Source organism: Vigna unguiculata, chromosome 1, assembly GCF_037176805.1.
Source record: "Vigna unguiculata cultivar grain cowpea cultivar isolate G323 ecotype 2 chromosome 1, ASM3717680v1, whole genome shotgun sequence".
Lineage (NCBI taxonomy): Eukaryota > Viridiplantae > Streptophyta > Magnoliopsida > Fabales > Fabaceae > Vigna > Vigna unguiculata.
Genome location: NC_140792.1, coordinates 26,099,721 through 26,124,339, shown reverse-complemented (window position 1 = coordinate 26,124,339; position 24,619 = coordinate 26,099,721). Strand labels below are relative to the sequence as shown.

Below are 24,619 nucleotides of genomic sequence, written 5' to 3'. Positions count from 1 at the left end.
CGCTAGGTAAATATCCACCTATACCCATCTTCATATCCATGCGGATATCCGTTATACGGCTACTCACATATTTTTTTAATATCCACGGGTACCTGCGGGTATTTAAAAAAAATAATTTAAAATATTTAACAACATATTTTAATCGTAAATTCAAATAAAATACAATACATAACATTCATAAATCTCAAACAAAGTCCAAATAATTCATTTAAATAGTGTTGAATGACTTTACAAAGAAATGAATTTTTTTTAAAACCAATTGATAAAAAATAATCCATTCAAAATCAATGTATTAATATTTTAATCATGTTTCTTTAATTTATTTTTAATTTAAATTAGAGTATAACATGTACAAATATTCACGGGTACGGATACTATGATACACGTACCCGTCCCGTTAATATGCAGGTATAAAAAATATTCGTACATGTTACCCACGAATATCCATATGCAATATTCATTTTCTACCCGTTGCAGTTTTTATCTGCAAATACTTGCGGATATGGATTTTTTCGACATTCCTACATCTAGATGGAGTTCCAAGTAAAAGAAAAATATGGAAAGAAAATATGAACACTAAAGATAACACAAGAAAGTCAACTTTCCAATAGATCCTAATAGAAAAATTATATGAGAAAAATATAAAATGAATCATACATTTAAAATATTAAAGAATCAGGACGATAAAAAATCTATTCCAAAACATAAAAGTAAACAAGAATTACTATCAAATTAAGACATGTATCGTATATGATAAAATTCTCAAAGAATGTGTATCATTATTTTCTCTCGTTTATGATTGTGTATACACTCAAGTTCACAACATAAAAATTAAGCATTATCATAAGCTTAACAAGCTTTTCATTTGCTCTACGTGAAATATATGCAAATAAAATACTATTTCATCTTCCATACTTGAAATCTAGAAAATGCTCAATGAAAAGGTATTGGTAATATAAATAGCTACAAGGGAAGAAGATTAAAAGAAAAAAGATATTAATAAGTGCAAATTTATGATCTTAACCTTTAAGCTTGGATTATTAATTTATTTTTGTGCTTAAAATATTGTTTTAATGAGGTTTATTGAGCTTGTGATATAAAACATGTTAAAAATATTTTCTTTTGTTGCATAAATGATCTTTGAATGTTTTGATGTGTATTGATACATTTGTAACTAAATTAAGCTTATGAGAGGCGTGAAAATAAATTGATCATAACTTCATGAAACCTTCAAGATAATGTAAAAAATGAAAAATAATCAAAGTAACAAGAAATCATGTCAAAGTATCACATGAAAATGGCAAAAAAGAGCATGAAAAAGTGAAGAAAAGAGGACAGTAAAAAAATCTAACTCACCCAACGAACATTCTGGGCGCCTATAATACTTATTGAATGGTGAAGTGGCACCCAACACCATCCAACACAAGGAAGAAATTGGCTTAGCAAAATTGGAAGTATCCCCAACAAAAATCGAACTGTGAGATTTCTCCATATTTTCCACTACAAGAACTTTGATGATGCAATAATCTTTACGATAAGATATGATTTGGGCCAAATCTATCTTTTCAAATCTTTTCAAATGTGTCAAAATCTTTTCAAATCTTACAACAATAAAAAATATCATGGATATATTAGATTTATGAAAAGAATATTTGGTGGAGATTATATTAATAGAAAGAAGATTTAATCAACAAAAATTACAGAAAAGTGGTACGATTCATTTCTATACAAGGACGTCTTTGAACTATTTTTGGGGCCCAATTTCGGCCATGTCTTTTACCCTCCCCTCTCTATTCTTCTATTTTTTATGTTATTTTTATCCTTTATGGAGTGTTAAGCCATAAGGATTAACTTTGTTGTGATTTCTTAACTAGATTCTGAGGTTAAATAGAATAAATTGTTTGTTCTTTTGTTTATTATTGTGATTTATTGTTATCTATGTCTTTTATCTCCTAATCATGTATAAGTAATGATTTTAAATTGTAGTAAGTTAGCATGTTGTTAAATCTAGATAACATAACAACATATGAGTCAAAGGATTTTTAATTTTAATTGAGAAGTCACTTTGATTAAAGTTATAAACTTTCATGTGATTGAATGTGTTTTTGTCAATAATTGAGAAGTTACTTCGATTAAAGGTAAAGACTTTAATTGAAATTAACCAATAAATTACTTTGATTAATTTGTGCTTTACTTGATAAAAGAGGTAAAAAGAATATACATGATTATGTATATAAATATTTAATTGAGAAGTTACTTAGTTAAATTTCATATTGTTAATCTAAAAAAAATCAATTGAATAATAATCTTAGAAAACTAATGATGAATCCTTTTAGAAAAAGTAGTAGGAATCAACATATTTCATTGTCATTGTTTAAGTCTTTTATCTATTGTTTATCGGTTTGATTGCTATTTGATTTTATTTAATTCATTTGTAAAAAATTCATTCTTTTTATCTAATATAGCCTCACAATCATCTTGGCATATCATAAACATTTGCATTTTAATTCTTTTGGGCACATCTTTGTAGATTTGTAGGCATATAATCTTTTGCATTTTTTTACATCTCATTAACATTTGTTCATTTTGTAATTGCATTAGACATGTAGTTTTATATTTTATATTTTTATTTTTGCATGTTAATTTTAGTATAACTATTTATCTTGTTATAGGTGTGTGCTTGGCTTTAGTTTCAGACTAGTTCTTTATTTTATTTACCTTTCTCTTTTAATTGTATTTTATTTTCCTAAATCTTTAGGTAGGTTTATAAGAACTAATTTATTAACTTCGTTTTTTGCCACTTTATAAGTCATTAAGTTTTTATAGTTTAGTGGTGTTAACTTATAGTCTCAACAACAATGTTATCAAACATCTCATTTTAATTTGGCCATTTGTAAAAAAAAAAAAAATCTTTAATATGTTGCAAATAGGTATATGGCTTCAAAGATATAAAAAAAAGATAGTTGTTTAATGTATGGTAATGGAAGTGTTGGGGAATCAACAAGATCATTAGTAGGGACATCACTAATTGTATCAACTCCCATGGAAACAAAACTTGCACATGTAAGTGAAATAGAAATTAGATGTATAATAAAATTAATCTCAGTATATATATAGATTAATCCCATGGAGCACTTTTTTGATATTTTGTTGAATTTGGGGCAAGCTTAATTGGAAATCAATATTTTTAAAAGAAATTTCTTCTTTTAAAAAATTGATTTGATTTGATTTTTGTTGAATAAGATTGATTTGTTTGGTGATGGGTTTTCTAATAAATCTAAATATTATAAATCTAAATATTTGTATTTGCCCCTTTGCTCCTTTACATTCCAAAGAAATTGGTTTTTTAAAAATTACCAAAATTCTAAAAGAGTTATTATTCAAGAAATCTATTACAATTTTCTTGAAAAGGTAAAACTAAATATCCCATTTTTTGATTGGTTTCATGCTTATACCATCAAAAACAATATAAAATATCCTTTCCAAGAAGAAATCATAGATTTCAAAACCACTAATATCATCACGATATGGCATCTCAAGGATGGAGAAAAGGTTCAAACCGAACTACCTCCAAAAATACAATACCAACTCCCTAACCTTAGGGATGATAAGGGAAATCCAGTAATAGCTGCACCCTTTAAAACCAAAGACTTAAATGAAGAACTTTCTTCAAAGGATATCAAAAGCCTTATGGAACAGGCCAATTATACAAACAAATATCTCCAAGTATTAGGAGAAAAAATAATCTCTCCAAAACTTGAACTTCTAAAAATAGGTAGTTCTTCAGGGCAAGCATCTACCTCAAAATAATTAGAAAAACCTTTGTTCAAACCTTTCAAAATAAGTCAGAAGGCTAAACAAAACCTATTAAAAGCTAAAGCCACTTCTGATCAAAATCATGGTGAATTATTAAATAAAATTAATAATTTACTAACGACAGTTGTTCTAGATACTCCTCAACCCACCGAAGAAACTTCTTCAAAACTCAAAATTAGACAACCTACAAAAACCATAGCCGTCCTAGAATAAAGCTCATATAATGAATCTGAACCTAATACTCCTTCACAAATCAATCCAATCTTAGTCATTGCAAACAAGCAATGGAAAAGTTTAACTAAACCAACAACCTTGGATCTTACTATGGAAGATACAAGCACAAAAACAAATGGATTCAACACCAACAATGTTTATGAATGGAACATTGATGGCAAATCTGAGTACAATATCATGCAAATGTTACAACACATGACCATGGTTTGTACGGCCTACCAAACAGCCCATGATTCCACAGAAGAAGCCATAGCCAGTATTATAGTATCTAGTTTTACCGGCCAATTAAAGGGTTGGTGGGATCAATATCTCACGGAAGCCCAAAAGTCTGATATCTTTTTAGCTGTCAAAATAGATGATAATGGTGATCCAATTTATAATAATGGTGAAACCATCCCAGATGCTGTCAACACTCTAGTGTTTACAATAGCCCAACACTTCATAGGAGATCCATCTTTATGGAAAGATAGGTCTGCTGAATTATTATCAAATCTCAGGTGTAAAACCTTAGGAGATTTCAAATGGTACAAAGGCACTTTCCTTATAAGAATTTACACTAGGGAAGATAGTCAACAACCTTTCTGGAAAGAAAAATTCTTAGCAGGACTTCCTAGATCATTAGGAGATAAGGTCAGGGAAAAAATCAGAAGTTTAACCCCTGATAATATCATTCCTTACGACCATTTGACTTATGGTCAACTTATCTCTTATGTGCAAAAAACAGCCTTAGAAATTTGTCAAAACGATAAACTCCAAAGACAACTTGCTAAGGAAAAATCTCAAAGTAGAAAAGAACTAGGAACGTTTTGTGAGCAATTTGGTATACCAGGATGCTCTACAAAGAAAACTAGGAAAGTTGTCAAACAAGAACAATTTCCAAGTACCAGACCTAAGAATAGTAGACCAAAATTTCGTAGGTCTAGAAAACCATTTCAATCTAAAAAAAGCAAAACACAAACTAGACCACCAACAACAAAAAGCATTATTTGCTACAATTATAGGAAACCAGGTCATACTAGTAAATACTGCAGACTCAAAAGAAAATTAAGCAACCTCAATCTAGAACCAGAATTGGAAGAAAAGATCAACAATTTTCTAGTTGAAACTTCCGAAGAAGAATCTGATCCAGAACTCTCTGAAGAAAATCTCAATGAAATTCAAGAGGATGAACAAGAATCATCCTCTGACAATGAAAACATTCCAACCGTGAATGTTTTAACAAAAGAGCAAGATCTTTTATTTGAAGTAATTAATTCCATTCCGGACCCCAATGAAAAAAGAACTTATTTGAATAAGCTCAAACAAACCCTAGAACAGACTTCCTAGGAAAAACTTACTAGTCACAAATAGATATGATCTTAAACCTATTTTCAAAAGGTTAGAAAAATCTGCCTCTAAACCAGTAACCATTCAGGATCTCCAGACGAAAATCCACAATATCAAAAAGGAGATCAAAGAAATAAAAGAACAACAAACAATTTGCAATGCAATATTATCCAATTTAGAGGAGAATTCTGATCAAGAAGAAATTCTTGAAACAGAAATACAAAACAAAGAAGAATTTGGAGACTTTCTGGGTCTTATTAGTCGTTTGACGATACAAAAATTCTTCATCAATATTAAGATAATAGTTGAAGACTTTGTCCTAGAAACTATTGCCCTATTTGACACAGGTGTAGATTCAAATTTTATCCTAGAAGGATTAATCCTAGGGATGTCAACGGGGCGGGTAGGGTACGGGTAATAGTTCCCCCGTACCCTACCTGCTGGAAAAATATTTGCCCCGTATCCGTACCCATATCCGTCGGGTATCCGTTATGCGGGTACCCGTCTATTTTTTTCATATCCGCGGGTATCCACGGGTATTCACGGGTATTTACAAAAATATTTTAAAAAATAAATATTTAACCATAATTAGTGCTTAGATCAACAAGTCTCCTTTCTCCGATTGATTCTTGAAAAACAAACAAATAAAAAATCACTACCAATTTATATTGTAGTTTATTTTTGAATAAAATATTAAAGAAATTACTAACTTCATCAATGTCCACCTCTTGCAACATTGTATAAAGTTTCATGCTGTCCAATTTTAATCTACAAAAGCCTTAAAACATAAGAAGTTCAGTAAAAATTTCTAACAATCACTTAATTAAAATATCTAAGTAAAAGTGTTAATTTCATTACCTTCCATGTTGGTCCATAACCAGTCTTAGAGACACATCAATACCTCCACAGTATATGGAAGTAATTTACTCATTTGTGGGGTAAGAATCTGACCACCATTATTGGATTAAGACTCATAATGTTGTTTACTAATATATATATATATATACATATATATATATATATATATGTATATATATATATGTATGTATATATATATATATATATATATGTATATATATATATATATGTATGTATATATATATATATATATATATATGTATATATACATATATATATATATGTATGTATATATATATATACATACATATATATATATATATATATATATGTATATATACATATATATATATATATATATGTATACATACATATATATATATAAGGTAAAGTTTAGCGGGTACGGGTATCCACGGGTACGGATACTATGATACCCGTACCCGTCCCGTTAACATGCGGATATCAAAAATACCCATACCCGCGGGTAGCGGGTATCCATTTTTAATATCCATTTCCTACCCGTTGCGGGTTTTATCCGCGGATACCCGCGGGTACGGATTTTTTTGACATCCCTAATTAATCCCCACTAGGTACTTTGAAAAAACATCTGAAAGACTTAGCACATCTAATGGTTCTAAATTACAAATCAAGTACAAACTATCTAGTGCAATTATAGAAAACCAAGATTATCGGATAGGAACCCCATTTTTGTTAGTCAAAGACCTAAAAAATGAAGTTATTTTAGGGACACCCTTTTATTTACTCAAACATTAGAGAGAGAAGTTAGAGAGAAGGCCTCTGAGTTTGTAAGCTTTTTCTTTCTTCCTTTCTCCAAAATATGTTTGTACTTTTCAGAACAATAAAGGTTTCCAATGTTTTCCCTATTTTTCTCTCTCTCTCCCTCTAGCCAGTTCAGTGTGGACTACCGCCGTTCTGGTTTTCTTTTATTTTCATTAATCTGTTTTGATTTTATTTATATGCTTTTCTTCTCTCCCTCCGACTAGTATTGTGCGGTCTACCGTCGTGTAAATCTGGTCTTCTTTTACATTTCCGCATTATTTATTTTGCATCATTATCTTGCGTTACTATTCTGAATAGTACCTTACTTATCTTTGTGATCCTTTACATTTTTTCCCCTTTGCTCCTTTACATCCCCTCTGTTATCAGAGCCTGATGGGGAAGTAGGGTGATATTTATTAATCTTAGGTTAACATATATTACGATAAATCTGGTAATATGGATTTATTAATGTTTATTTTAATTTTGTATAAATCAAACTGGAGATCTAGTTCCTTTAGTCTAGATCTTGAGATGAATTATAGCAGTAAGTCCCGAGTCATGGGCAGTAAGCCTATCTTACCCATATTCGTCCTAAGATTTAGATCTAGCAACCAAGACTAAAAAAAAAGAGTTTTTGTAAAACCAGATTTATTGGATATATGGAAACTTGACATTGATAAATGATGCCTTATGAAACCAAATGACGGTGAGATACCAGATATCATACAAAATGAGTAGCCTCCTTTGATCTCTTTCCCGTCGTTTTTCTATTAAAAGTTTTGCCTCTTCCTCTTCTACCTCAAATAGGTCAAACCAAAACTTGCTCACTGAGCATAATCAAACACAGGAGGAAATCCCTCCAAGAAATAATATCTTGAAGAAGAAGTTTGCTTTGAAGATATTAACCAAGCAATAGATAACTGGGAAATACCGAAGATTCCACATGATGAGCTGTATATCCCAGAAGAAAACAAACATGTCCGAAATTCGGATTATATAATCAAAACAACAGAAAACAATATTCCGCTCGACCTTGAAGCCGGAGATGAATTTCATCTTCTCACAAAACAATCAGTGGTTGAACATGCTAGAAAATACAAATATTTACACATAGGATGTGTTCAAGTAGCAGTTAAACCTTTAGTTAGAGAAGGTCTTAACGCCTCAATCCTCATGTGCCTTAGAGATACTAGGCACAATGATTTTCATGATTCCTTAATAGGAACCATAGAAACAAGTCTTGGACATGGTCCTGTATATTTCAATTGTTTTCCCAACAAAGCAGTGAGTCTTTTGGATAGAAATATTCTAAACTCATTATTTCTAAACATTAGGCTTCATGGATTAAACATGAAGGAGGGATCTATTCCTGCAGCATTGCTATATAGAATTCAGTACAAGGTTATGAATACTTGTAACTCTAGAGTTCTGCTGAAAACAACCGATAGGGAAACTACCTTATTTGTCACTAACATGGCCAAAGCTAATGTCACAATTCCTAGACTCATCAAATGGGATGAAGTCGATTTACCCACTTCTTGGTTGTTAGATAGGGCTACTCCTAGTGCTCCAAGGCATACTCCTGAACTACAGGGAATAAGACAAACTGAGACAGGAAAAGTAGAAATCATATTTGACAGAAGAAATTCCTTTTTAATATTGGTAGTCTGTTTGGATGTTCTTTCTTTCCGAACTTATATTGCCATGAGAATACCCATTCTAAGGAAAATTCGGAATAGAACTTCAAATCTGCAGGAGTCATTGAATCCTAGTCGTATTTGGTTTTAAACAATTTAAATCCTTCTTTTGCTGGAGATGGAAGGATTTCTTCGATTGGTCCACAAAAGTCCCACCATTGGAGGAACCAATTTGGAAAATTATACTTGTTATTTCTTTTGAAATAAATTAACCATGAATGGCGATAGGTTTTATTTTGATACCAGAACACCCTGGTCCAGGCATTAATATAATCCCAATAGTTATACCCAATGGGGTCAAAATTTTCAGAAAATTTTTTAAAAACATTTGGGTTTTTGCCATATTGGCTAGGAGTTAAAACCTTTAAAATTTGAAATGTTGAATGAGTAAAATTTGAGGAATCTTTTGGATCCCTATAATGTTTGATTGCTACAGAATCTGTATCAACCAAAACAAACTCATAAAATTGTCTGGTTTTATTGCAAGCTGATGGTCTGAAATGAAAACCTTTAGGAAAAATTTTGGCAGTTATTTTGTTTGGGTTGTTATCCCAATACTCTGGTTCCAATTGGACAATTGACGAAAACTTGTTTTTTGCTATATAATGATTTTAATCTTTTGAAACAGGTTTTTGGGTTGATTGGGTTTGGAGTTCTTGACTCATTCTTGGGTTGCAGATTGTTTTGTGGTTTTTTAGGTTTTTAATAAGGAGAGCTAGGTCAAGATTCTCTCCTTCTTGTTCTTCATTTGAGACAATGTCTGCCCAAGTTTTCTTGGGAAGTGTAGTTAGTCCTTGATCTTGAAGAGCTAACAACGTTTGGATTGGGATGGCATAATCTAGTTTGGTTTGTTTGGCTGTTTGGTTTGAAGAGGTTGGTTGGGTTGATGACCCAATGACTTCTTTTGATTTTTTTTGGATTGATGACCCAGATTGGGTTGATGACCCAGTTTGTTTTGGGGTCTGTGACCCTGATGATTTATTTGGGCCAGATATGGCTAGTTTTATACCTCGGCTTCTTGCCGAAGCTAATACTGCCTTTTTAGGCATGTTCGTCAGCTACTTTTTCCCTGCAAGTATTCACGAGTGAGGTAATCAGGGAGAGAATTCGAGGTGCCTCTGAGATATTCTATTTCAAAATCAAAAACACTTAAAATTGCTTGCCATCTTGCAAAAATTTGTTTTGATGCTAAGTTTTTAACATCTTTTTGTAAAATGTCTTTTGCAAATTTACAATCAACACGAATTAAAAAAATTTGGTTAAGCAAATCAGATTAAAATTTTGAAACACAAAGAACAATTGCTAAAATTTCTTTCTTAACAGTCGAATAATTCTGCTGTGCAGGATTCCAATGTTTAGAAGTATAAGCAATTACTTGTTCTTTTTTATCAATCCTTTGTTTAAGAATACCTCCATATCCTAAATCAGAAGCATCTGTTTCAACAATTTTGAAAGCTTGGGGGATTGGTAAATAAAGACAAGGTAGTTCTTTAACCAAGGTTTTGACTTTTCGGACAGCTTGAGTATGTTCAACTGTCCAAGAGGGAGGAGTTTTCTTAAGACGATCATGCAAAGGTTTGATTATGTTATTGAGATTTGGAATAAAATCTCCTACATAATTAAGACAACCCAAGAACCTTTGGAGTTGGGTTTTATCAATTATCTGATCTGGAAATTTATCTGCAAATTCTATTGCCCTATCAATAGGAATAATTTTTCCTTGGAAAATCATGTGACCAAGAAAACGAATTTTTGTTTGGAAAAGGTTGATCTTTGATTTAGATACAGCTAAGCCATTATGTTGAATAATGTTAATAAAGATATTAACATGCTTAAAATGGTGATCTATGGATTGAGAAAATATTAACACATCATCAATGTAAACAATTGTGAAATTGGAGTACGAATTGAAGATATCATTCATTATTTTTTGAAATTCAGATGGTGCATTTTTAAGTCCAAATGGCATAACGTTCCACTCTATTGCCCAAAAGGAACAGTAAATGCAGTTTTGTCTCGATCTTTTTCTTGGATTTGTATTTGCCAAAATCCAGACTTCACGTCAAATTTAGAAAAGATTTTAGCATAATGGAGCCTATTAAGAAGATCTTTTTTGTTTGGAATAGGATATCTAATCCATTTTAGGGCTTGATTTAGGGGTTTATAGTTAATAACTAACCTTGGAGTACCCCTTTCTTGTTCAGCTTGTTTGTTGACATAAAAAGCTGCACAGGACCAAGGGCTCTTGCTTGGTCTTATGAGTTTTTTATTTAAAAGATCTTTGATCTCTGTTTGACAATGGAGAAGAAGTTCTTCATTCATTTGGATTGGTCTAGCTTTAGTTGGTATTTGAGTGTCTCTGAAATCTTGTTCATAGGATAAGTCAACTATATATTTTTTCCTAGACCAAAAGTTATTTGGTAGGTCAGAACAAATGGTTGACTCAATTGAATGGAGCACTCTTTTGATTTTTTGTTGAATTTGGGGCAAGCTTAATTGGGAATCAATATTTTTAAAAGAAATTTCTTCTTTTAAAAAATTGATTTGATTTGATTTTTGTTGAATAAGATTGATTTGTTTGATGATGGGTTTTCTAATAAATCTAAATATTATAGATTTACCATTATGCTTGGTCGAGATTCCTTCTTCAGATATCTCTAAAGGGAACAATGCTTTAATAAAGGGTGTCTCACAACATGGTCGAGCACTCCTTTTATAACCATAAATTTTACTGTTTCAACAGTACCGGTATCATGACTGTAATTGTGGTTACAGTGTCGGTTATTAATCTTCTGCCAGATTGATTTTGAAACAGTCATCTTCATTCTGAAATATGTCATCTGAAGAGGCTGCCGAAGCTGAAGAGCTTGGTAATGATTTCTTCGAGGAAGTTCCTTCATCCTCTTTCAATAGCTTGAGAATATTCTGCAGATTTTCTACAAAACTTTCTTTAGATTTTGAAACTGCTAAGGCAACAGTGATTTGTACTTTCTGGTTGAGGAATTGGGAAGTTTCTGGATCTACTAATTTCAGAAATTCTAAATTTGTTACAAACCATTTACGAACTTCTTCCGGACTTGCCTTGAAAGCATCAAATTGAGCCCACCACTTTACATAGGAATATATATATATATATGCTAGAATCACAAGTGCAAATTCTTACAATCCTTTAATGTGTACCATACCAAATGACGTGATACTTACATTGTTTGGAGAAGGAGCAACTCTTGTACAATTTCGTGCATATGCCTAGCTAATTGGCCAATTTGATTTTCTATTATTATATGACTAGCCTATATACTCTGTTGAAATGTCATTCACAGTCATTTGCCTCAGAAATTCTTTTAAAGATGATTGTTCAAAACAAAAACAAAGACGAGTAATATTTGCATCATTTTAGACAAGATGTTGTGACCCGTGAAAATATGTGTCATATAATAATGATTGAAAATATAAATCACTTTGCTTTGAACATTATTTTGTTGAACATATCTTCATATGCAATGCTTATTTAGAGACCAAAATTTTCTTGTATAGTTCCACTTTTATTTCATTTCCTTGCGTTTCTTTCTAATTGTATGAGTTTATTACATTTTTTTTTTGTATTTTTTGTCATTCTCTTCTCTTGAATCTGGGTGCAAGTTGTATAAAAAATTGTTTTTCTTGTCAATGAAAATATATATGATTTTGACGTGGAAATAAAAATTATTAATGGGGTGAAATTTTTCTTATTGTTGTTTTTATTTCTTAAAGATTATTGAGTTAGATTTTAATAACTACTTAGGTGAGTTGGGTGATATGATCGAAACTTTTAAGGATTCAAGTGATGTATTAATTTAAAATAAGGTACTAGGGTTTTGGTGAATCTATAAACTCATAAGAGGCTAGAGAATTTGTATTCCATTCATTCAATTTATATTCCATTCATTCAATTACACAAGAATTTGATCTTATTTATTAGTATAGAATTTTAGTCAAAAAAGAATTAAATAAGTTTTAATTAATAGAATACAAGAGAATGACAATACAAAAGTAATTATTACATGCATTGTCAACATAAGAACAACACTAATATCTAAATTAAGTTAATGAATACACTTAATTAATGTATAAATAACCTATGATTAACATAAAATTAACTCTTCAATCTTAGTTTAGTATACCAAAAATGTACGCCATTATGTTCTTCTTCTTTTTTTATCCCTCATGGTTTTAAGTTTTGTTTCTATCCCTACATGTGCTGACTAGTTTTGCAATATGTATATAAAAAACTTTATGTTTATTTCTTTCATATACAAAAACTCATAAGGTTAGTAATTATTCATGCATGATGAGTAAAGGAAAATAAATTATGGAAATAATATTATTATAGTAAATAAATTATTTAGTTACATTTCCATTTTTTCTATGACTATACAACCATTCAATGACCACTATTTGCTTCAAGTTTCCGCGTAGAATAGTTGACATTAATTGGATAGTAATTACTGCATTAAATAGTTTTTGGAAATTTCTTCACACATCATAGGAAGCCAGCCCAGCAAGCAAAGTCATTCAAATTATAAAGTTTGGAGAATACACTTTAAATCATTAAATAATTAGTAATTACAATTTTCAACTTAAAAGAGAATCACCCTGTGACTCTGACACCCTGTGTTCAATCTTACGCGTTATCCAATATTCTCCAATAATCTTTGTTTATATAGTTACCTTCCAATATTCTAATAACCTTCATTTTCATGTACATCGGTGACTTATCATAAAATAAAATCTGAAAAGACCAAAATAATATATACTCAAAATTTATAAATTTATATATGTTACAAAAAGTTATTATGAAACTTCTTCTTTACTTCTAATTGTTTGAATCTTTCCTATATGTAGTATCATGATTCAAAATATGTGAAAAAATAAAATTTGTCTTATTTTTATTTTCACAGATATCTATTTTTATATTCTTTATCTATATACCTGTCTAAAAAAGTTGAAGAATAAAATAATTTATCAAAATCTAATAAAAAATTAGGAGATGTAATTATTAAAAGAAAATTTTATGATAATCATATCATAATTAAAAAACAGGCATGAAAAAACATATAGTATATAAATTTTCTTTCTATATTCATAAAATAATAAATATACAACAAAAAAAATTCATGAGATAAAAATACTATTTATTAAACTAATATAGTTTTATTTAAATTTCAAGAGACAAAAGAATACCCTTTTATCTTTAATAATAGAATAAAACATATGAAAAAAATGTAGAGAGAATGAGTTTGTGTCTAACTTCCTAATTTCTTCATAACGAAAGAAAACTGAGAATCCGTGAGAAATTCAAAAGATGATGAGAAAGAACAAACATCATCTCAATAAATTTATTTATCTTTTATTGTATTTAATTTTATATTTTATTATTTATTAACGTGTTATAGTTTATTAAAAATAAATAAAAATCTATCTAATTTAATTTTTATAATACAATATAATTTTAAATTTTTTTAAAGATTTAGGAGGACCATGATTTGGAACAAGAAGGGTGTGCTTGTGTTTGCTTTCAAGAATGGATTTGAAGGAGAGTGAGTAAATGAATTGAATTTGAGGGGATAAAAAAAGAAAAATGAGATTGTTTGTTTCAATGGACGAAGGGAGGAGAGTAAGGAAATTTGAAGGTAAAGTTTCTGAAAGTTTGTCAAAATAATTGGATGGATGTGATAGATATAAAATAATATTTTAATAGATAAAATTATTAAATAACAGTTTTACTCCTATGATTAAAATTAGTACAAAATAAAATATAATAATTATTATTAGTTTTAGTATTATTATTATTACTATTAATATTATTAGTTTTAATATTAGTATTATGTTAGTAATGTTATTATTATTAATATAATTACTATTATTATTATTATTATTAATTATCCACAAAGTTTAGTAATAATAATAATTATTTTTGTAAATAATTTTAATTATTAATTTGTAGGTGTCATATTTAAGTAACAACTTTTTTATAACTATTTTGGTTTTTTTGCATAAGTACATAAGGTGAGAAAAAAAAATTAATTCAAACAACATTAATTGAAAGTACTTTAATAGAATATAGGCATGCAATGCTGCAAAATCAAAAATTCCCTTAAATGAAGGTTAGTTTCAATTTAAAAATTCTAGACATTTAAGTAAAAGTATAAAATTTGTTAAGTTGGAATTGTAAAAAATAGATGGACATTTAAGTAGATGTGTATGCGTTGAGGAGTTTTTTCCTTCTCAAATCTATCTGCATAAATAATGTCTAATTTCGAGAAATAAACAAGTTTCATCCATCATAGTTCATCCTCTTGAATAATAAATTCTTATAAACAAATACGGTTTAAGATCCTCTCTAATAATTACGATGCACGTATTTTAGAGAATAAGGTTCGGAAATAATCATTAAATCACTTTTCAACTATTAGTTGACAATAAAAAAATATTTGTTTTTATCTATTATTTTTAAATTTTAAAATAACTTTCATTTTATTAATGATTTCCTGAATTTAATAAATCTAAAGAGAAAATATCATTTATGATAATGGAGAAAGAAAATATAATAGCACACAAATGTACATTGAATAAAAGACTGAAAAAAAATATAATAAATCACTTAAAACAAATTAAATGATTTTCCTTATTTGGAATAGAAAATTTAGTTATAAATAAAACACAGGGAGATTGTATGTGTAAAAAATTGAAATCTTTTAGAATCTAGCATTAATTTATCTTCACTAGTTTAAAGTTGGTGTAAGAAGAACTCATCTAACAGTTATAATATCTTACTTTAGAAAATATTGGAATGAATCTTGAGAGACAATTAGGAATATTTAGTTCGTTACTTTTTGCGTAAATTTTATAACTACAAGAGACATTAAATTTTAAAGAGAAAAACTAATACATTTTAAATAATTAAATAGTTAATAATTACAATTCTCAACTTAAACAATCACTTGTTCAATGTTAGGTGTCATCCAATATTCTTATAACTTTCATTTGCATGATTATTAGTGACAGATTGAGATCAAAATAATATACTCAAACTTTATATACGTTTCAAAGAGTTAATATCAAACTCCTTACTTACACCACCTGTAATTATTTGAATTTTAAAAATGTCAATGTCTCTCTAATTCAACAATTGAATCTTTAGCATTATATTTTATATGAAAAAAATATAATCTGTGTTGTTATGAATATTTTTTTCTTTTATCATTTTTAACAAGTAAATTTATTCTTTTATTCTTTATCTATATACTTATTTAAAAAAAAGTTTAAAAATAAAATTAATTTATCAAAATCTAATAAAAAATTAAGAGACGTAATTATTAAAATAAAAATTTTTGAAAATCAAATCACAATAAGGATTATGGAAGAAGTAAATAGTACATCACTTTTCTTCCTATATTCATCAAATAATAAATACACAAAAAACTCAATGAGATAAAAAAATATTATTTATTAAACTAATATTTCACTTAAACAAAAAGAGGGTTACCCATCTTATTTTCAATAATGAGATAAAATATATGAGAAATACAAAAAAATTGAGTTTGTGTCTAACTTTCTATTTCTTCACTAACAAAAGAAACCATGTGAGAATGAGAATTTGTGAAAAATTCAAAACATAATTATAGAGAACATAAAAATATTTCAATAAATTTATTAATCTTTTATTATACTTAATTTTATGTTTTATTACTTATTAATATTAAATATTATATTTTATTAAAGAAATACAAATTTACCTAATATTTTTTTTCACTACAGTAATTAATGTCCTACATATATTTGTATAATTTTAAATAAATTTTTTAAAAGATTTAGGAAGCATGATCTCATTGGAAGACTAAGATCCCCTCTAATAATTGGGATGCACGCATTTGAGAGAATAGAGTTGAAAAATAATAATTGAGTCGAGTCAGTTTTCAACTATTAGTTGTCAATAAAAAATATTTGTTTTTATCTGTTATTTTTAAATTTTAATGATATCCTGAATGTAATAGACTTGAAGAGAAAAATATTATTTACAATGGCACACAAATGTACATTGAATAAACAACTGAAAAAAAAGAGTATAGTAAATAAATTGAAACAAATTAAATGATTTTCCTTACTTATATTTGGAAGAGGAAATTTAGTTAGAAGCAAACATAGGGAGAATATATGTGTTAAAACTTGAAATCATTAAAATCTAGCATTAATTTTTCGTAACTAATTTAAAATTGGTGCAAGAAGAAGTCATCTAACGGTCATAATTTATTACTTTACTTTAAAAAAATATGGGAATCTTGAGAGAGTTTTAGTTCACGATGTTGTGGATAGTGTGTATTCACAGGTATCCAAAATAAGTTTGTTTGTCACAGTGAGAAATTTTGTTGATAGCGGAAATGGTAGTAGGTATGTGGCGAAGGAAAAGTCAAACGAATGAGCGTTGCTGTTTCTTCTGCAGAATTGATGAGTGAAAATGGCCTTAAAAGAAGTTTGGGAAGGGATTTGGGGCAAGTGGGAAGAGATAAAAGCAGAAGGGTATTAATAAGAAAGCTTAGTCGGAGTTAATATTATCATTAATTGGTTTCTCAAAGAACCTTTGCATGGTGTCCAAGTGGAGTGCTGAGCGAGTTTGGGAATCCACATATGACCTCAGAAGTGAAGCAACTGTACAAGTAAAGGAACAGCAAAATCCGCAATTATACTCTGCTGCGCGCCCCACAGGCGCAAAAAATAAAAAACAATCACGTGGTTCATATCCCTTCCATCAGGCCATCTTCCATTCAAATCAAATCACCATGTGCTCACCTCGTCACACTCGCTGCCACTTGGCGCATTCTCAGTGAACCACTGCACGGTGCATTATATAAACGCACCCCACAGTATACCGTATACGACACTCGCTTCTGGTTTCATGCAATGCACCCTAGTTTTGAAGAAGGTGCTGCTACAGTGCTACTCTTCCTCCTTCCGAATAGAGTGAATGAATGAATGCGTGTGAGTGTGTATGTGATAATGCAATGGTGGTGGTGGGTGTGGTTGGTTTTATTGTATGATGAAAGAAAGAGAAAGAGATTTGAAGAAAGAGAAAGAGAAAGAGAAAATGAAAAACGCCATTGATTTCTGTTGTAAGTTTTCAGAACTTTTGCAACAGGTGGAGGGTGTTATCGAGCCCCATGTTTCCTGTGTCTTCACCATCCATCCGTCACTACATGCTTGGCCACTATCTAACCACCACCATCACCACCACAAGAGCACCAAACCCTAGGCGCAAACCAAACCCATCACCCTTAACCCTGGTTTGCACCACCCCCTATTCACACGCAGCCACATTGCCCTCATTAACTCTCCTCTCTCCCTCCACATTATTGTAAAACACCACAAAGCGCCAAAACCAAAACCATCCATGAATCCGCTCCTCACATTTGGTCACCACTCTGATTAACCCATCTACTCTACTCTACTCAAGAAAGAGAGTGTGAGAGTGTGAGAGAGAGTTCATTATATTATGGTAAAAGTAAAAGGAAGCAAGGGGAGAGGATGGGGTGAGGCGTGAATGCAGGATAAACAAATGTCATAAAAACCAGACCCTGTAATCACAAAAATCCTTGCTAAAAATAGAAAAACTCCAAAGAAAAAAAAAATATAGAGAGAGGGGGAAGAGAAGAGTGAAAGAGAGTCCACCATTGATCTCTTTAACACCAAACCCCACACCCATTTCGTGATTGCCCAGCGTCGTCCATACCCGACCCTATCTATCTATATCTGCCTGCACACACTCAGACTGAGAGAAAGAGAGCCAACAACTACAGTCACAGAAAACCAAAAGCACTGTGTGTGTCTCTCTAAATCAACCAAAAAAAGAAAAAAAAAAAAAACCCTAAGCTAATGATGATGGATCAGCGACAGCGAGAGAAACTGCTTCACAAAACCGAGGCCTGTGCCTTCGTGGCAGGTGTTGCTGCCGAGCTTCGACTTGTCGCCGCCCAAGGAGACATCGCCAACACCAACAACGTTAACTCCACCACCACCATCGTATCTCAATCTCACGCCTCGCCTCGGATCCACGACGCCAACCACCTTGGCCTCGTCGCTGCGGTTACCAATCTTGGAACTGTTCACAGGAAGAAGAGGATGCCCAGGCAGCGAAGATCCACCGTCGCCACCTCCTCCACCACCCCCACCTTGTTTCTCCAGATGCACCACTCCGACAACGCTCTCCCCTCCAAGCACCACCACCCTAATTTACCATCTTCAACTCCTTCCGCCTCCTCGCACGTGCCACCCTCCTCTCTCCAGTCCGTTAAACACCCCACTCCTCCCCGGCTCGCCGCACGTGTGAGTCACCCCTTTTCTCCTTTTTCTTTTCTTTTTTTTCTCCAATTCTTCATTCTCAAGATCTCATCTTATCTTATATACATACCCCCATTCTCAATTGGGTCCTTGCTATGTCCTCGCGATATTGTCTTGCTCCTAATTTTTTTACCCCATTTTTGGATCTCATAAATTAAGTGTTTTTTTCTTTCGATTAAAATTGGAACTTCGTTTTAAGCTTTTTTTTCCCCCGATTTTTTCACCAATTATCTTCACTGAACTCCGATTCTAACTCTAAAACATTGAAAAACAATTGCATCGGAGTTTTATTCAACTTCTTGCTGATTTGTTTAGATCTTGGGTTTGTTTGTCTCGTGATTCCCTTTTGCCTATTTAAATGATATTTTTTGTGATAATCTTTTCCAATGCTAAATGCAAAGTTTGTGATAATCTTATATAAAATATTATATTATATTATTATGATTATTATTATGTATTATATTATATAATTATATATAGTTGAGATTGGTACTATTTCTTTGTTTGAAGAGAGCACAAATCATTTGTTTGATCTTCAATTTGGTAACTGAGACATGGGAAGGGAAGAGTGAGAATGAAGGGCAAAAGTGACACTGCAGTCAAGAAATGAACTGAGTTTTTTATATTAAAAAATCCCCACCCAAAAAGAGACCAAAAGGAAACAGAATATATTAGAATATATTAAGAATGAAGTTTAGAAAAGAATGTCTCAGAAGACAAGATAAAGAATAAAATGAGAGTGAAGACATATTTTTTGTTTTTTTTTTTTACTAAATTGAGTGGTGAAATGGAGTCTATAAACATAAGTGAAACTAGGGATTTTAATGGGTGGGTAGGGTCCCGTACCCTACTTTCTGGATAAATATTTGTCTCATATTTGTCCCGTACATGTCCTCATATCCGTACATGTATCCATTATGTGGGTATCTGGCTTGGATCAACAAATTCATTTTCTCTGATTGATTCCTAAAAAATAAAAAAATCACTAACAATTTATATTGTAGTTTATTTTGAATGAATTATTAAAAAAATTACTAACTTCAATGTTCACATTGAAGTTTCATATTGTCCAGTTTTAATCTAGAAGAGCATGAAAACATAAGAAGTTCATTCAGAATTTGTAACAATCACTTAACTAAAATATCTAAGTAAAACTGTTAATTTCATTACCTTCCATGTTGGTCCATAACTAGTCTTGGAGACATATCAATGCCTCCATAATATTTAGAAGTAATCTACTGCGATATGGAGTAAGAATCCGACCACCACTACTTGAATGAAGACTCATAAACAACAGTTGAGATGAGGATTGCTAGAATGTCTCTCTCCAGCATTTGCAAGGTTGGGTATTTTAACCCATTACTTTTCCACCATGCTAAGATATCAAATTGTGCATCTGGAAGTTTTGCCTCTTCTAAATAACGATCTAAATCTTGTAAAATTTGACCTTCAACTTTCTTTTCTTCCAAGAACACCTATGTTCACTACATTTAGGTTTGAACTTTGAGATGAAGCAGCCAATTCTTTACCATTGACTTTAATTACATACTCTTTTACCAAATCTTGACAAATAGATTTTACCCTCTCAATTTCATAATGAAAATTTTCTCCATAAATTTGAGGGAAAAAATAATCTAACTAGTCAATTTTATACCTGGGATCTAATACAATTCCTACACCCATCACCCTGACATTCCAATACTTATTGAATTTAGTAATCCTGGTTGCAGCCATTCTAAGAATAATGGAAATAGGACACGAAAGTCATTCAATTAAAGCCAATTTAATTTCACATATATTTGTGAAAACGACATTCATAATTGGATACAAAGTACCAAAGAATAAGTCTTCATAATGTCAATCCTTATCGTGTTTCGAGAAATCCCCTTGAATCAAGATTGCAAAGCAAGACAATATTCCTTAAAGCCCATGTGATCAATCATTGACATTGGATACTCATGTAGAACTATCATCTTAACAAGTGCATACCTTGTTTCTTGACTAAATACATAGTTGCCAACAACTATGGTTTCACTTACTATTTTTTCCTGTTTTAAGAAATGCTTGCTTGATGTCTGGAGTTGTTCAAAGTTTGCAACACCTAAAGTGGACCATTAAGTTGTTCTGGTATAAAAAATTCTATCAAAAGGTTATAAAAACAATTTATAAAGTGAGTATACATAAATTATACCTATAATTCATATTGACGAACCAAAATTGTGTTCCTTACTATTAAAATGATAAAAGTCATACATTAGGAATTTTTGATGCATACGAAACTCATGAAATAATAAAATAATAAACCAAAATGCTATTAAAATGATAAAAGAAATATGATAATCATTTTTAATTCATACAAAACTCATGAAATATTAAAATAATAAACAAGAAACTCAGTTAAATAAGACAACTCGTATGAAACCATATTTTTCAATTCTTAGAAGTTAATAAGCCTCAACTATCCTATGCCAAGTATTCTTATTTTGTTAACTCCATCTGGCAACACATATCATATCACATGTACAGATACTATGATACCTGTACCTGTCATGTTAATATGCGAGTATAAAAAATATTCATACCCATTATCTGTGGATATCTATTTTTAATATCACTTTCTATCCGTTACGAGTTTTATCTGCGAATATTCGTAAGTACAAATTTTTTTTATCTCCCAAGGTGAAATATTGGGCTAATAGCTATCTGAACATTTGCGTCAGATTATGTTACCAAAAAGATACAAACACACATAAAAAAGGAACACACTTTTATCACAAAGACGATGATGGATATATATATAAGTGCGGAATGAATAAGTTTCATAACCGGGAAGGGACCAAAATAAATAAATTTCATTCGTCTTATATGTTTATTTGACAAACATGTGTTGTATTATAAAAAATATTTATTGGACTATGTTTCTGTTTTTAGAAATTTTTGATATACATGTTGCAATGCTAGCTACAGTATATCCGTCTTCAACCTTCATCCCTTATTAATTGCAAGATTGCCAACAGAACAGTACATTGTTATTTGTCTCAATATTAATTAATACCCTTACTTGGAATACCAAATTCTTACTTTACATTGTGTACACAATTTTAAAAGTAAAGAAAGAAAAACTTATGATTAGTGGATATTGACGGCTCCATATTTGGGAAATTGTGTAGTTCAAGATATCCATATTAGGCATGCTGGACAATGTTTTGGGTACTCTGCCTTTCAGACTGTTAGCATATGGACTTGATGTACTTATACAGGACATGGTGTCTATGATGTCTTACTTACACAAGAATTGCATGTTCTTTCACAATTAATTATAGTTTTTTCCATCTTTTAGTGGCTTTTAGGTGAATGTCTATAGCTTTAACCTGAGATTAACAATGGTCTAATTTGGTTTGTGTGTTTCTAGGGAATCGATCAAAGAAACTTGAGGTTCCTTTTCAAAAAGGAGTTAAAGAACAGTGATGTTAGCTCCCTAAGGAGAATGGTGTTGCCCAAGGTTTGGTCTATGTTCATTAATATTGTCTTTACTTCATTATTGTCTCAACTTCTCTTCTAATTCCACCATGACCTTAGAATATTAATGACTAAAATAATTGGGAAAGAAATTGTCACTTGCAGAAAGCAGCAGAGACTTTCCTCCCACCACTGGAATCAAAAGAAGGAATTTTTATGGACATGGAAGACAAAGATGGTACTCGTGTGTGGAATTTCAAGTACAGGTCTGCAACATATACATATATAGAAATGTCAGAAAATAAACTAAAGACATTATTTTACGACATTGGTTCTAGTTGTTGAATATGTAATTTAAGGTTTTTTTTTTAATTAATTGTTACTAACCATTCAAATTCATATTTCATTTTATTTGTATTTGAACAATGCAGGTTTTGGCCTAACAACAATAGCAGGATGTACGTGCTTGAAAATACCGGTAAAGTCTATTCATAGTAATTATTGTCTGACAAGTCCCAGAACAGATAAATTTTTGAATTTTATAGTAATGAAATAATAATAACAATAATATTTTTGTGTCTAATACTTTCAGGAGATTTTGTCCGCACACATGGCCTTCGATCCGGCGATACCATTATGATTTACCAACAGATTGAAAACAATAACTATGTACGTGCCGCCAAAAATATTTCTATATTATTCATTCTGCCACAGCATAAAATATACATATAAGGAACGAGAATCAAGTTCGTACTTAAAAGTACACACTGAAATACTTTAAATAGTATATTATGATATCTTTGACTCATTCGAAAAAAGTTATAATACTATTTTATTTATGCCATTAATTTTATTTAAATCTCTTTCCGAAGTTGATTCGTATGAAATTTTATAACTTTGTAATATTACCTATATTTCTTTTTCTTCTTAACCATATGCATTATATATATTCAGGTTATTGAGACGAGAAAAGCTTGGGAAGAAGATGAATCTGTGGGACAAAGTAATGAGACAGTGAACAAGATGTTCCCGAGTGACTTGGAGGTCAACAAACCAGGATGTTTCAACATAAGCTACCCTGCAGGGAATGATGCTGGCATGTCGTACATATATGAGACTACTATCTCAAATGACTCTCCACTTGACTTTCTGGGAGGATCAATGACGAACTTTTCAAGGATTGGACCGGTTGAAACCTTCGGTTCTGTTGAAAATTTGTCCCTTGATGACTTTTATTAAAGCACGGCACAACCACACAAAACAAACTAATTAACATGGTATTACTAAGACCAGTTAGAATATGTAAGGTACTAAAATGTTTTTTTTTTGTTGTTCATGAGTGAATATGGGAGGATTTTAGTTGAATAAAAGGGAGTCAGTGAGCATGTTTTGTGTTCCTCTCTCACGAACAAGTGAGATTGTATGTGATGTATTAATTTTTTATATTTATTTTTGTTCTGGTAAAAAAAGGTGTAAAATAATCTTTAACCGAAAACAAAAAAAAGAAGTATTTTAATCTCAGCTAATGACTCACTTAGGCCAAAATATTTCGTCCCTTGTCACGTGTTCCACATCTAACAGATCTTTTCAAACCCACGACCAACACAATCATCTTCCCACTCTTCTTAGTTTGCTTTTTACCCAATACGAACCATAGTTCATAATTGTCCCAAGACTACCCAACTCGTCGGCTAACGTCGAGGAAGGCAATCTTTCAGAACACAATCGTACGAGCCACGATCTCGTACACTCCACTGGACTTTCAAAACCACCAGACTACATCCTCAAGTGGCTACGTATTACCACAATACAAGATGCAGCAGTAACTAGGCCCCCAATAAAGCATCGCATCAAGACCTCCATCCAAAACTGTGTAAAATCCTCCACGTAATCCAGCTAAACACCTGAAGCCTCTTGGCGCATCACATGCGTCGCTTGGCGTTGTCTGGTTCCAAATCGCCTGGCGATCTCCTTACGTCACTAGGCGCTACGCGCCTTCTAGTGCCTTTGCTAGTCTACTTTCACCTAGCAAGACCATCCCTTTTGCCAGGCGCCATGCAATTCTACTTGCCACT

General features: G+C 31.1%; 1 protein-coding gene across 1 annotated transcript; it reads left to right on the top strand.

Annotated features, from left to right (window-relative positions):
- The first annotated feature begins 17,754 nt into the window (after positions 1–17,754).
- On the top strand, positions 17,755–24,000 carry LOC146888814 (B3 domain-containing transcription factor FUS3-like). The gene is made up of 6 exons (XM_085665144.1): positions 17,755–19,070; positions 22,498–22,587; positions 22,710–22,810; positions 22,976–23,022; positions 23,137–23,213; positions 23,499–24,000. The coding sequence occupies exons 1-6, from the start codon at positions 18,621–18,623 to the stop codon at positions 23,781–23,783; spliced, it is 1,050 nt and encodes a 349-aa protein (XP_085521270.1). The 5' UTR covers positions 17,755–18,620; the 3' UTR covers positions 23,784–24,000.
- Positions 24,001–24,619: the final 619 nt, after the last annotated feature.